General features: G+C 53.7%; 1 protein-coding gene across 5 annotated transcripts in view; it reads left to right on the plus strand.

The window, feature by feature from the left end:
- Positions 1-13,680, plus strand: part of DENND3 (DENN domain containing 3) — a 71,173-nt gene extending 57,493 nt beyond the window's left edge. For 3 of the 5 annotated variants that reach the window (XM_039464531.2, XM_074387218.1, XM_074387217.1), the window contains 5 exons: positions 1,002-1,162; positions 2,222-2,355; positions 10,290-10,408; positions 10,485-10,622; positions 11,929-13,680. In XM_039464531.2, coding sequence (XP_039320465.1) covers positions 1,002-1,162; positions 2,222-2,355; positions 10,290-10,408; positions 10,485-10,622; positions 11,929-12,129 — 753 coding nt within the window. In that variant the 3' untranslated portion in view covers positions 12,130-13,680. Of the gene's footprint in view, positions 1-1,001; positions 1,163-2,221; positions 2,356-10,289; positions 10,409-10,484; positions 10,623-11,928 lie in introns of those variants that run through there. The other 2 variants (XM_074387215.1, XM_074387216.1) reach the window with 2 other exon arrangements.
- The last annotated feature ends 19 nt before the right edge of the window (positions 13,681-13,699 follow it).

The following is a 13,699-nucleotide window of genomic DNA, read 5'->3' on the forward strand; positions in this document are numbered from 1 at the left end:
CCAGCATGTTGAGGGGCTGAAACAGGAGGATTGCTTGAGTCTGGGAGTTCGAGACCAGCCTGGGCAACATGGGGATACCCTATCTCTACTAAAAATTGAAGACATTAGCCAGGCATGGTGGGACATGACTCTAGTCCCAGCTACTTGGGAGGCTGAGGCAGGAGAATTGCTTGAGCCTGGGAGGCTGAGGCTGCAGTGAGCCATGACCATGCCACTGCACTCCAGCTTGGGTGACAGGTTGAGATCCTGTCTCAAAAAAAAAAAAAAAAAAAAGTCTGATTTCAAAAAGTCTAAAAGCAATCGTTGTGCTGACTGCTTAGCCAGGAACCCTGAGCACGTCTCTAGCCACTGGGAGCACTGGCGGTTTTGCCTGTCCATACACAGTCGGGCCTCATCATTTGGAGATCCTGTAATTTGCAAATTCAACTACCGGCTAATATTTATTTGTAACTCCCAAAACAAATCCTTACGGTGCTTTCTTGGTGATCCACATACACGCACATGCCTAGAGTGGGCAAAAACTGGGGTCACCTGATGTGCATTTTCTGGGCCAACGAGTATCCTCTCCTCGGCCTGATTGGTGCCACGGTCTTCACGTTTTTTGTGTTTTGTTGGTGGTTTTGCCATTTAAGATAGCCTCAAGCATTGAGCTCCCAAAGCACAAGGAGGTGGTGACCCGTCTTGCAGAGAAAACGCATGTGTCAGAGGAACTTCGTTCAGGCCACAGTTACAGTGCTGGCGGCCGTGGGTTCCATGTTAATGAATCAACCATACATAGCTAATAAGGTGTCTGTGAACAGAAGCACGCAGAGAACAGGGCTGTAGACCAACGGGTTGGTGAGAACGTCAGGACCCAGAGGCTCGCAGGACCTCGAGCTGGCGTGTCTCCTAGGAGCAATGGTTCCATATCCGCTCCTTCAGCATTTGCAGTAAACGTATAGAACAGAACTTCACTGGTAATGAGAGCTGACTGTGTTCTCATGTTCCTGTGGCCTCTGGAGAACTGCATGGTGATGGCAGACCAGAACCAGGTGTGGGTGGGCTCAGAGGACTCCATCATCTACATCATCAACGTCCACAGCATGTCCTGCAACAAGCAGCTCACAGACCACCGCTCCAGCGTCACGGACTTGATCGTGCAGGATGGACAGAAGGCACCCAGGTATAGGCGGGCTCTGCTGGGAGAAGGGATTGTTTGGCTCCTGGGTGGGGCAGAGGCACAGAGGGTAGGGGTCCCAAGGCTCGTGCCCATAGGGGGCCAGGCAGGGCATACAGAGTGAAGTGGATCTGGAATGAGAAAAGCTGGGTGGTGTCCTTGGTCCCCTCCTGCTCATGGGTGCAGAGAACCCACAAGACCAATACGAGCCAAGGGTGGTGATGAAGGTGCCACACCCAGCCTTCCTGCTGAGCTTGCTGTGGGCATGGCAGCGTGGGGCAGCCCCGAGAGGGCATAGCCTCCCAGAGGAACACCAGTCATGGTGTCAGAAGCCTGGACTCCTGGGAGATCGCCTGAGTGCTCAGTGTTGGCCTGGCCTGCCTGGTCGCTGTTGTCCCATGATGGGAGCGGCACTGGACACGGTGGACGTCCAGGGAGATGGGGGGGTGGGGTCTCCTCAAGCAGAGGCTCGTTGGGGTGGGGCTGCCCAAGGCTGCCCAGTTGGTCCAGGCAGCCCCAGCCCTGCATGCACTCCTTTTCCCCTGACTTAGTGTCGGGGGTGCCCTGTTTGGGTGGGAAAGGAGGTACTAGCCTGGAGGCAAAACTGGCTCAGGAGGTGCCAGGGTGGTGCGGGGCACAGGCTCAAGCCCCGCCCCACCCACAGCCGCCTGCACCTGCAGCCGGCCATGTCCCCAGCGAGCTTTGAAGAGCAGGCCCCCTGTGTGAACGGAGTGCACCGATGGGGCTCCATTTCAGTTCGTGGTCACGTCGTGGCTCTGTGACCAACAGCTCATTGAGCCTGTGGCCCCTCGTGGTAGGACAGGTGGTCATCCCCAGAAACCCACCCTTTTCCCCTGAATCAGTTCATTTGAGCCAAGCCTGGCTGTGGCCACATTCAGAGTATGAGTGCATGTTATTATCATGTTCGCATGTTACCCGTGTTGACCACGTTTTCTCTAATGGTGACTTGGTTCTTTCCTGGGTTAAGATGTGTGCAATGTTTTCAAGGGCCCAAGTTAAAGGTGTGTGTGTGTGTGTGTGTGTGTGTGTGTTTTGTGCCCCCAGCGAGGTGTACTCATGCAGTGTGGACGGCACGGTGCTGGCGTGGAACGTGCGCACGCTGCGGGTGACCAGCCGCTTCCAGCTGCCAAGCGGCGGCCTCACGTCCATCAGACTGCATGGCGGCCGCCTGTGGTGCTGTAAGTCCGGCCCCCATCAGAGTGGCACCCTAGCGCCCTGCTCTGGGGAAAGCATGCTGAGCAGAAAGCGGCTCTCCTCTGCTTCACGCCTTTCCAGTCTGTGTGTCAAACTCGGGCTCCTTTTCTGCGCTCGCAGCAGCCTTTACTCCATCTGCGTTGCTGCTCTTGGGGTTCCCAGGCCTCCCTCTGCTTTTCTACCCAGCGGCCAATGGGACACCTGCTTGCCTGGATGCACCACTGCTCTGCTGCCCCTCACCTTGGCTTTCGCTGTGCCTCTCGCCGTGCCCTGCTCTGGGGTTGAAGCCGGCCCAGGTGTCCCCTGGAGTCATGGCTGCTTCTCCCGGGAGGCCTCTGTGCGCGTCACGTCTCCACACCTGGGGCCAGCCGGTGAGCCCTTGCCATGTTCCGCTTGGCCAGTTGGCACAGAGCTGTGGCCTGGGACTCTCCATGGACCCAGGCTGGGCATTTTGCCAGGGGCGGTGGGAGGAGCGGGAGCAGGTGCTGTGCCTGGAGGCTTGTGTCTGCATTTCTGAACGCTCCAGAGCACAGAAGTTGCTGCACTTTGAGGTCTTCCTTGGAATGTGCTGGATTACATGACTGACAACTGGGAATACGTTTTCTTTTTCGTAATGGAAGCATGGTTCACATGTAGTAAAACCCACCAAAAAGGGCTAAGTTTGTTGCATTTTGTCAAACATGTAAACTACATAACCATGAACAAATCAAGATGCGTAGTGTTTCCATCACAGCTGAAAGTGTCTGCGCCCTTTCTGGGCCATGCCCCCTTTCAGGGGATACAGGTGCTCTTAGTTCCGTCACTCCCAATTTGGGATTTACAGAGCTTTCTGTAAATGGACTCTACAGTATGCATTCTTCTGCACCTGGCTGTATTCAGTCGGCAGAATGTGTTTAGGGTTCAGCGATGGCGTTCTGAGCATCAGTATCAATAGCTCGCTTCTTCTTGCATCGTGTGCATATGGAACCACTTGGTCATCCTTCCCCTGCCCCAGGTGGACACTGGGTACCTCTGCTGAACTGTCTGAAGACTGTTTTCTGAAGTGGCGGGAGCAGCTTCCACCCCACCTGCGGTCTCAGGGTTTGTTTCTTCACATCCTCACCCAAACCGGTTCTCACCTGATTTTATTGAAACCATCCCAGCGGGTGTGAAGTGGTGTCTTGAGGTTTGGGTTTGTGGCTCCCTCACAGCTGATGGTGCTGAGCGCCCTGTCCTGTGCCCGATGCCCCCCGATGCCACCCCTGAGCAGTGCCCCTGCGGGCCCCTGCCCACTGCTCTGCTCACTTTCAGGGCAGCAGTGAGGTGTTCGGGTGTGAGCCAGCGACGGTGCCTCTCCCCTCGTCTGAGTTCTTTTGTTCTTCCTTTCTTGCCTTCTTTTGGATTGAATATTTTTATGTTCATATTAACCTTCTTGACTGTTTTTAAGCATTATATTTGTTTTATTTTGTGGTGGTTGCTCTAAGAATTGCATGTGCAACCTTAACTGATCACCTTCCTTTTCAACTACGATACTGCCTCATGGATAGGGGAAGAAGCTTACAGCATTTTGCTTAAGCAGTCAATGATCTTTTAAGAAAATTAAGAAAAATTAAGAAATTGCCCATATATTACCTTTTCTGGTGAGCTTCATTTCTTCCTAGAGACCCAGGTTTCTGTCTTACGTTTTTTTCCCCAGTAGCCGGAAGAATTTCCTTTAGCATTTCGTAGAATCTGAGTCTGCTGGAAACAAATTCAAGGCTGATGGATAGTTCTTATTTTTTCTAGCTCCTTAGAGATATCATCCCATTTTCCTCTTTCTCTGTTCCTGATGAGAAGTCTGTCATCATGTTATTGTTCGGCTGCATCTGTCAGTTTCCTGAGCTGCTGTAAAGGCTCATCTTTGGCTTCCATTAGTTGTACTGTGTGCCTAGGGATGAAGAGCTTTGTTTCGGTCTTGCTTGGGGTCTGTGGTCATACATTTCGGAAAATTTTTAACCATTATCTTTTCAAATATTCCTTTGGCCCTACTTGCCCTCTTTATATATATATATATATATAATCTCCACTTGATACTGTCCCACAAGTCTTGGGCACGGTTACAATTTTTTTTCATTCTTTTTTCTCTTTGTACTTTAGTTTGGATAAGCCCTGTACCTTTCTTCTGTGTTCTGCCTGCTGTTAGAGCCTTCCAGTGAATTTTCATTTTAGTTCTACATCTTCCATTTCTCTTCTGAATTCTTCATTTCTTCATGCATTCTATGGATATCTTCCTGTAAGTTTTAAAATATATACCTGGGTGCGGTGGCTCACACCTGTAATCCCAGCACTTTGGGAGGCAGAGGCAGGCGGATTACCTGAGGTTAGGAGTTCAAGACCAACCTAGCTAATGTGGTGAAACCCCATCTCTACTAAAAATACAAAAACTAGCTGGGTGTGTTCGCACATGCCTGTAATCCCAACTACTCAGGAGGCTGAGGTACAAGAATCGCTTGAGTCTGGGAAGCGGAGGTTGCAGTGAGCCGAGATCATGCCACTGCACTCCAGCCTGGACCACAGAGTGAGACTGTGTCTCAAAAAAAAAAAAAAGTTTTAAAATAGGTTTGTAATTACTGGTGTAAAGTTGTTGTCTGCTAGATACTGGGTCATCTGTGGTTCTCTTTACGGTTTTTCTCTTGATGTTGAGTCACATTTTGATGCTTCACATGTATGGTAACTTTTTAATTGATGCATAATAGATGTATACTTTGGGGGTACATGTGATAATTTAACACATTCATGTAATTTGTGTAGATCAGATCAGTGTACTTAAGATATTCATTACCTTAAATGTTTGTCATTTCTTTATGCTAAAAACATTTGAATTATTTTCCGCTAGCTATTTTGAAATGTGCAGTAGATTATTATAAACTATCGTCACCTGACGGATCTGTTGACAACCAGGTATTGTTCCACCAAATTGTATATGTGGGCTGGGTGCAGTGGCACATGCTTGTAAGCACTTTGGGAGGCCAAGGCAGAAGGATTGCTTGAGGCTGGGACTTAGGAGACCAGCCTGGCCAACATAGCAAGACCCTGTCTCTATAAACAAACGTGTTTTAAAAAGAAAAAGAAAACTTGGAACTGGGCTCAGTGGCTTGCTCCTGTAATCCCAGCTACTCAGGAGGCTGAGGTGGGAAAATTGCTTAAGGCCAGGAGTTCAAGGCTGCAGTGACCTATAAGGGTCTGCACTCCAGCCTGGGCGACAGAACAAGAGCCTCTCTCTAAAAAACTGTAAACATGTAAACACCCCCAAACATATATTGGTACCCATTAACCAACTTCTCTTCACCCTCCCACCCAGCCTTCCTGGCCTTCAGTATCACCAGCCTCCTCCGTCTTCCTGAGATCCACTCACACACCTGCGGGAGCCAAACAGCGGTTTTGGTATCAGGGCCACGCTGGCTTCCTAGAATGAGTGCGGAAGTGTTTCCTCAAAGAGCTTCATTAGGCTTGGTATCAGTTCTTTTTGAAAGGCTTGTAGAAGTCAAAGTGAAGAGGTTTTGCTTTGACGGGAGAAGTTTTGTAGTGACTTTGATTTCGTTACTGATGGTTGGTTTGTTGAAGTTTCCCGTTTCTTGGTGGTTCAGTCTTGAGTTAGGTTGTGTATGTCCAGGAATTCTGTTCGTCCAGCTTTTCCCGTTTTTCGGCGTGTGGTTGTTGAGAACGGTCTGTGGTGATTCTTTGTATCTCTGCGGTCTCATTAGCTGTGTCTTCATTTCTGATTGATTTGGGTCTTCTCTCTTTTCTTCTTAGTCTAGCTAAAGGTTTGTAGATGTTTAGCTTTTAAAAACAACTTTTCATTTTGTTGGTCTTCCATATTTTTTCAGTGTGCATTTTTTCTATTTCTGCTCTGATCTTTATCATTTCTAATTTGGGGTTGGGTTTGTTCTTGCTTTTCTGGTTCCTTGAGGTGCATCATGAAGTTGTTTCTTTGAAGTCTCTCTCCTTTTTGGATATAGGTGGTTATTGCTGTCAGCTTCCCTCTTAGCGCTGCTTTCGCTGTCTTCCGTGGATTAGGGGTTGTTGTCTCTCCATTTTCATTTGTTTCAAGACAGTTTTTAAATTTGTTAATTTCTTCATTGACCCAGGGTTGTTGGGGAGCGGACTGCTTAATCTCCTCGTGTTGGGTTTCTCTTACTGATTTCTAGTTTTGTTCTGCTGTGATCAGAAAAGATGCTTGGTAAGATTTCTACTTTTTTGAAATAGTTCAGACTTCTTTTGTGGCCTATGATACGGTCTGTTCCGGAGGATATTCCACATGCTGATGAAAAGGTCGTGTCTCGGCCACAGTTGGGGTGAAGTGTTGTGTGAATAGCAGGCCTCTTTGGTCCAGCGTGTGGTTGAACTCCAGTGTTTGCTGACTTCCTGGCTCGGTGATGCTGAGTGGGGTGTTGAAGCTCCCCGCTGTGACTGTATTGCAGTCGGTCTCTCCTTTCGATTGATCAGTGTTTGCTTTATGTGCCAGGGAGCTCTGGTGTCGGATGCATGAATGTTTTAATTGTTCTATTCTCTTGCCGAATTCACCCTTTTATCATTATATTGGGAACTTATTTGTCTCTTAGAATCTCTGAGTTGTAGTCTGTTCTGATACAGGTATAACTTTAAAGAGCATTTGGTGTGTTCTGGCAGGTCCTTAAATTACCGGCAGGTCACTTTGATCCCATGCAGAGGCTTGGTTTTAGCTTTTCTAGGGTGGGTCTATTTCAGTTTTGACCCTAGTCCTGGAGTGTACCCCTCAGTTCTGGTGCGTGGTCTTCAGCTTTAGTGCATGGCCTTGGAGATTTCCAGGGACACCCACGCCGTAACCAATCCTTTCTACTTTGGATGAGCTAGAGCAAGCTTGTCCAGCCCACGGCCTGGGGGCTGCACGCGGCCCAGGATGGCTTTGCATGTGGCCCAACAAAAATTCGAGAACTTTTTAAAAACAGTTATGAGATTAGTTTTTGCAAATCAGCTGTTGGTGGTGGTAGTGTACTTTATGTATGGCCCAGGGAAGCTGAAGGATTGGACACCGCTGAGCTGGAACTGTTATTAGCCTCTCCTCTCTCTAGCCCCAGGAAGCGCTGAAGTGCCTTCTTGGTTCCAGAATGTTCCAGATACCGCTTTCTGCTGTTGATCTGCAGTTTAGGCAGCAGCCAGGGATTCAAGGACATTTATGTGTATTTTGGGGTTCCCTCATCTTGAGGCCCCTTTTCCTCCATTTCCAGCCATGCCGGCAGCTCCAAACCTACCTCGACCAGGCCAGGCTGCGGTGCACTCCCGGAACTTGGACTCCTTGGGGCCTCGGGGAAAGCCGGGGGACTGCGGCGGTGTATGCTCACTCCTCTTCTTTCAGGGACCGGGCCCTCAGCTCTGCTTGGTCTCCAGGGACCGTCACACATGCATGTGTGTGTGTGTGTGTGTCTCTGTGTGAGTGAGAAGTTGTCCTCTGCAGTTGCATTCTGGATTAGCCTAGCCGACCAGTCCATGGGCTGAAAGGTGCCTGCTGAAGATAGCCAGTGAGACCAGAGAAGAGGTGAGGATGGACAAGGGTTTTTGCTTGAGGGGGCGTCTCACTATGTTGCCCAGGCCAGTCTTGAACTCCTGGGCTGTAGCAGTCTTCCTGCCTCGGCCTCCCACTGTGCTGGGTTTACAGGCGTGCGCCACCGTGCGGGCCGACAGCCTCGTTTTAAGCGTTGTATCTTTACACACGAACCTCTTCGCTTTCCCATTTGACTTGTCTGAATGCCACAGGTTGTTTTCCGGTTAACCACGCTGAGGAGGGAAACTCGGAGGCGTTTGCTCATGAGCTTATTCCGTGTCTTTCTCTAATGAGGATACTCTGTGGCCACTCATCAGATGTTAGCACTCGAGAGATCTGGGTCAGGCCTTGTCTTGTTTCCGTCTGGGTGCCTGTGGGTGTGGTGGCACAGCCTGCAAGATAGCACGGAGCAGGCTGGTGGTGCCCTAATCCTCCCAGCGCCCTGAGCGAGGTGGGGCAGGGGGTGCCCCGGGCTAGGGTGAGCGCCACCCCCACCCCCGGTGAGGGAGGGGTACCACCAAGGTGGCCTGTTGCGCAGAAGGACAGGTGCTTGGGACATTTTCTAGAAGGGGCTGGACCTCTGCCCCCAGTCACCTGTGCCGGAAGGTTCATGTCTGCCAGGCTGCTGGGTGCACTGTGGGGTGGGCTGTGGCCTCCCGAGCATCTGGGCTTGGATCCAGGCATGGGCATTGGATGCCTGCTGACCGGGCAGCCCCTTCACCTTCCTGGAGTCTTCAGTTCACTGTTGAAAGAGTGAGATGTGAACCCCACGCTGTCCACTGCAAAGGGCACTGAGGGTGGCGAGGCGGGAAGCCAGAGCACTGTCCACCCCAAAAGTGCAGAGAATGCCAGATGCCAGCAACAGAGGCCCAGAAGCTGGGCAGCAGGCACGGAGCCCCAGTGGCACACACCTGGCCTGTGTGGGAAAGGGGTCATGGGATAAGAAAGGGGCGAGGAGTGGAGAGGCAGAGTAGGGGTGCCCCATGGCCACTGTGCCCCCAGGATGGAGCCCAGCCCCTCAGTCCAGCACACGGGTACCCGAGACCCACTAGCTCCCTTGGCAGCCTCACCGCTGCTGTTCCCCTGTGCTGGCCCCTCACCCCTGTCCTTCCCCCACTTCCCCTGTCCCTCTCGCCCTCTCCTTCCCTGAGTCCCAGCCGAGACAAAGCCCTCCCCAGCTCCTTGCCCTCCTCCCGCTCCCACAAGGTGTGCTTGGCACACCTCGGGGACAGCAGCCAGTCCTGCCCACATCTGTTCCCCCACGCGGTGCCCTGTGTATGGCAGGCGTCACCACACACAACAGTGTTGGTGTCTGAATTCCGCCACCCGGGGCCCGTGCGTTTCTGAAGAGCCTGGGACGGTGTGAGAGCTGGTGGTCCAGCACCGAGGAGGAGCCCCTGTGGGCTAGAGGACTGGTGGGGCACCCAGTGTGGCACAGGGCCCCCTGCACACAGGCTTCTGTGGTCCCTGGCACCCACCGGCCCGGCACTGGTAACAGGCAGCAGCCGAAGGGCCTGGTCATGAGTCCACAGGACGGCTGGGAGTCTGGCTGAAGGGCTTCCCGTGGGATGCTGGCACCCGATGATCAGGTCTCTGGAAAAGCAACATCAGCCCAACTCAGAAGCAAGGAGGGAGGGACACAAACCCAGCTCAGATTGAGAGTCACTGGGGCGGCCAAACACTGAGGGGCCATTTCTCGGACGAGGCGGGTGCCAGAGGGGCTGCAGGCCTGTGTCCCCTGTGCCCTATGAAGCCCCTTCCTCTTGCCCTGGGTACCTTCTGCCGCACTGCTTGGGGATCCGTCCCTCCCTCTAGGTTGGGGTGGGCGCTCCCGGGCCAGGCCTGGTCTCCTGCTCTCCCACTTCCGTGCTAACTAACACTGGGGCTTTAGCGTGGGGCGGTGGAGAGGGAGGGCTGCTTGCAGTCAGAGCGTAAGGAAGGAGGGCTGGGCACGCCTCTGTCTCCTGCACGCCGGCTGCGGTCTTCCCTGGAGACCTTGCCTCACATCATCCGTGGTGCTGCTTCGGAGCGCTCACAGATCTCACAGATGCGGAAACTCTTGCTTTACAAAAAAGACGTTCTGCTGGAGTGGTTAACAGATGAGAAGGGCGTTTAGAACCACACAGGGCGTGTTCCCCAGAGGCTGGGTGTTGTCCCCCGGAATTCTAACAGTTGCTGTTGGAGCCACGTTGGTTTCAGATGCAGAAAACCCTGAACCGCCTCCGAGGAGCTGCTGCCTCTTCTCGCCACGGTGCTTAAAGCCGCGGATGAGGGACAGGATTCCCGCGGTTTCCTCAGCAGCAGCAAGAGAGTCCGGCGTGGGCATCTTACGTTGCCGAGGGTGCTGCCTGGCCCCATCCTAGCTCCTCCCTTCTGCAGGTACAGGTAACAGCATCGTGGTCGTGACGACGAGTGGCTTCCTTCGTCAAGAGCTGAAGATTGAGGAGAACTTCACAGACACCAGCACCTCCTTCCTGGCCTTCCAGCTGCTTCCCGAGGTATCCCAGCAGGGGCTCTGGGCCCAGCACGTGCGTGGCCCAGGGCCCACGGCCCACACCGTGCCCCGTGTTTCAGCAGGAGCAGCTGTGGGCGGCGTGTGCAGGACGAAGCGAGGTTTACCTCTGGAGCCTGAAGGACCTGGCTCAGCGCCCGCAGAGGGTCCCCCTCGAGGAGTGCTCTGAGATCATCTGCATGATCCGGGTGAAGAAGCAGGTAGCAGGGAGGGCGCACCACCCCCAGCATCCTGCCGGGTCTCGCCCGTCCCGGCCGGGTCCCCATGCTCCCCAGAGAGCCAGCCACACACACACCCTGTGCCCTCCTGCCCTCGCCTCTCAGGGCCCGTCTAACAGGCACGCGCAGGGTTGCCGCCAGCGGGCACACAGGTCACCACGAGCTGCAGGTTTCATGGTGTGGCCCAAGCACTCACAAACCAGGTGTTCCTAGGACTTCACAGCAGACTCCCCCAAACGGGGCGGCTTCAAGTGACAGCCTTACTTTCTCACAGCACTCAAGGCTGGAGGCCAGAAACAAGGTGTCAGGAGTGCGGCCTCCCTCGGGGGCGCAGGGGGACCTGCACTCCAGGCCTTTCTCTCCGCCCCTGCTCATGCAGCCACGGTCCCTGGCTGTGGACGTGGCACTCTAATCTGCGCCCTCTCCCACACGGCGCTCTCTCCCCGTGCCTGTGTCTCTTGTGGGGACGCTGGTCACGCTGAATTTCCGAAGCATGGATTTGGGGGACACTGTTCAAACCATTACAGTCTACTCTGGCCCCCCAAATCCACAGCCATCCCACATGCAGAACACACTGCCTCCATCACTACATCCTCCGAAGTCCTTGCTCGTTCCAGCGTCTGTTCTGAGCCCCAAATCTCCACATGGAGCCAGTGCCCTTCCATGTGGGTGAGCCGTGGGCGGGGTCCACCTGGGGCAGAACCAGCCGCTCTTCCACTGGGGACCTGTGCAGCTAGAAGATCTGTCTCTTCCCAAAACACAAGGCTGGGCTAGGCAGAGGTTAGACATTCCCACCCAAAAAGGGAGAAACAGGAAGGAAGGCTGGAGTTCCAGGTCCCGAGCGAGTCTGAGACACTGCGGGGGGAGTGCGCTGAGCATCCCCCGTGACTCTATTGGGATGGAACTGACAAATCAGTTACATATATCTGAGGGCTACAAAGTGCGATTTCAGTACATTGTGAAATAATCACAGTCAAGCCAATTGCCGTATCCGTCACTGCACACAGGTGGCTGTTTTTTGGGTGGTGAGAACACTTACAATCCACTCCCAGCACGTTTCCAGCGCGCGATGCAGTCTCGTTTCCTAGAGCCCCTTGGCCATTAGGTTCTAAGCCTGAGAAGGGTCCTCTGCACCTGCCAGGTGGCCCTGGCCCTCAGTCGGCAGAGTCCTGTCCAGGAAGGAGGTAGTTTTAGGGGCACACGCATCCATTCCAGGTAGCTGGGCAGAGCCCGGGCATACTGGGAGGGGCTCCTTTCCCCGCTGACCCCTCCTGTTTCTCCCTGGCAGGTCTGGGTGGGCAGCCGAGGGCTGTGGCAGGGAACACCCAAGGGGAAAATCTACGTGATTGATGCCGAGAGCAAGACCGTGGAGAAGGAGCTGGTGGCGCACCTGGACACCGTGAGGACGCTGTGCTCGGCTGAGGACAGATACGTGCTGAGCGGGTCGGGCAAGGAGGAGGGAAAGATCGCTATCTGGAAAGGGGAATAGACGTGGCTGGGCGTGCCCAGCGGAACCATGCCGCCCCGCTGCCCCCGAGAGCCCGCCAGGAGCAGAAGCCCCAAGCGGTGGGGGGCAGGGCAGCCCAGGCTCAGCGTGGAGCTTGCTCACCATGTGGCCAGCCACGAGACCCACGGCCACACAGCTTCTCAAAGGCCTTCGGGCCCCCTGGCTACACTGCACCAAGAGTGTGTCCTGTTGGGGTGCGTTTCAGGCAGGCAGCCGCATCGTTGGCGATAACCTCTATTGAGACGTGCCTTTGTGTGTTGCCTGGAAATTGCTGGAAACCACCACCATGGGCCGGCATGGAGCCGGCAGCTTGGCTGAGCCGCAGGTGACCTGTAGCACTCGCGTCTCTGGTTGTGCTTACCTCAAGCATTCACTTACCCGGTCCTTACATATCACGGAGGAATGCTGGGCTGGGCGCGTGACGGTGAGCCCGGGGCCCTGGGGCCGCCAGCGAGGCCTGTGAGAAGGAAGAGTGGTTCAGATAACAAAGGGTCTGTCTCCCAGTGAGGAGGTGGACGGGGCCTGCGCAGGTGGAGGGGACACAGTGGGATCAGGTTTTTGGGACAGGGGTTGGGCCAGCTGAGGCAAGCTTTTTTCCTTTTCTTTTTAATAAATGCACAATTTTTATAATAATCCTAGAGACCTTTTTTCTGCCAAAGATCACAGACCAAAAAAGTTCCATCTAAAGTATGCTCAGGAAACGACACAGAATCTAAAGTAAAATAGCATCATGCGTGGTCTCGTGTTCCAGTGAAGATGTCCCAGATGAGCGTGCGGTTCAGCCCATGTCCGTGTGCGCACTGGATGTACATGGGCAAGACGCTTCACTGAACATCTCGGCTGCACACAGAGATTTGCAAAAGAGACATTTTGCACGTTTTTTACTGTAATGTTGAGATTTCATCACTTAGATGTTCCGTGGAAGGTTCTGGTGTGGCTGTTGGAGCTGGAGAGAGCATGTCAGCACATGCCGAGGGTGTGGGGCTGCCCCCCGAGCACCCATCCACGGGCTGGGCCATAGAGCCCTGGCTTCTCAGGACACAGCCCGAGTTGGCGCACACCGAGTGTCTCTGGAGGTGTTTGCCAGGCTCCTGGAACGGACCACCTCCAGAAGCTCTGCAGTGTCTCCAAATGGAAAGGCAGGCTGGCCTCTGGTTGGGTCTACATTTTGGAGACGCTAACAGAGGTGAACAGAGGCGCTAACAGGGAGTCACTGTGCTGGGCAGGCACCGTTCCGTGTTTATCCTGCGTTCTGCAAACGGAATCCTGGCCCAGGCTTGGCTTTGCATAGCCACTCACTTCTTGGGGCGTTCTGACAATGTGGGCAGAGCAGAGCTTTGTGGCCTCATCCTCCCCCAAGGCTGTGCCTACGGCGGGGGCGCGTTCCCAACTTCTAGCAGGGGGGAGGTGGGAGTTTGCTTTTGTAAACACACGAATACTTACACATGTATTTTTGACGTAAGTTATTTAATGCCAGTCCTCAGGTAACCTCAGGTATCTTCAGCTTATGGATAATAAATTTTGTTCACGAAACACTGATGTCCCGCTTCCT

This window comes from Saimiri boliviensis, chromosome 15, assembly GCF_048565385.1.
Source record: "Saimiri boliviensis isolate mSaiBol1 chromosome 15, mSaiBol1.pri, whole genome shotgun sequence".
Classification (NCBI taxonomy): domain Eukaryota; kingdom Metazoa; phylum Chordata; class Mammalia; order Primates; family Cebidae; genus Saimiri; species Saimiri boliviensis.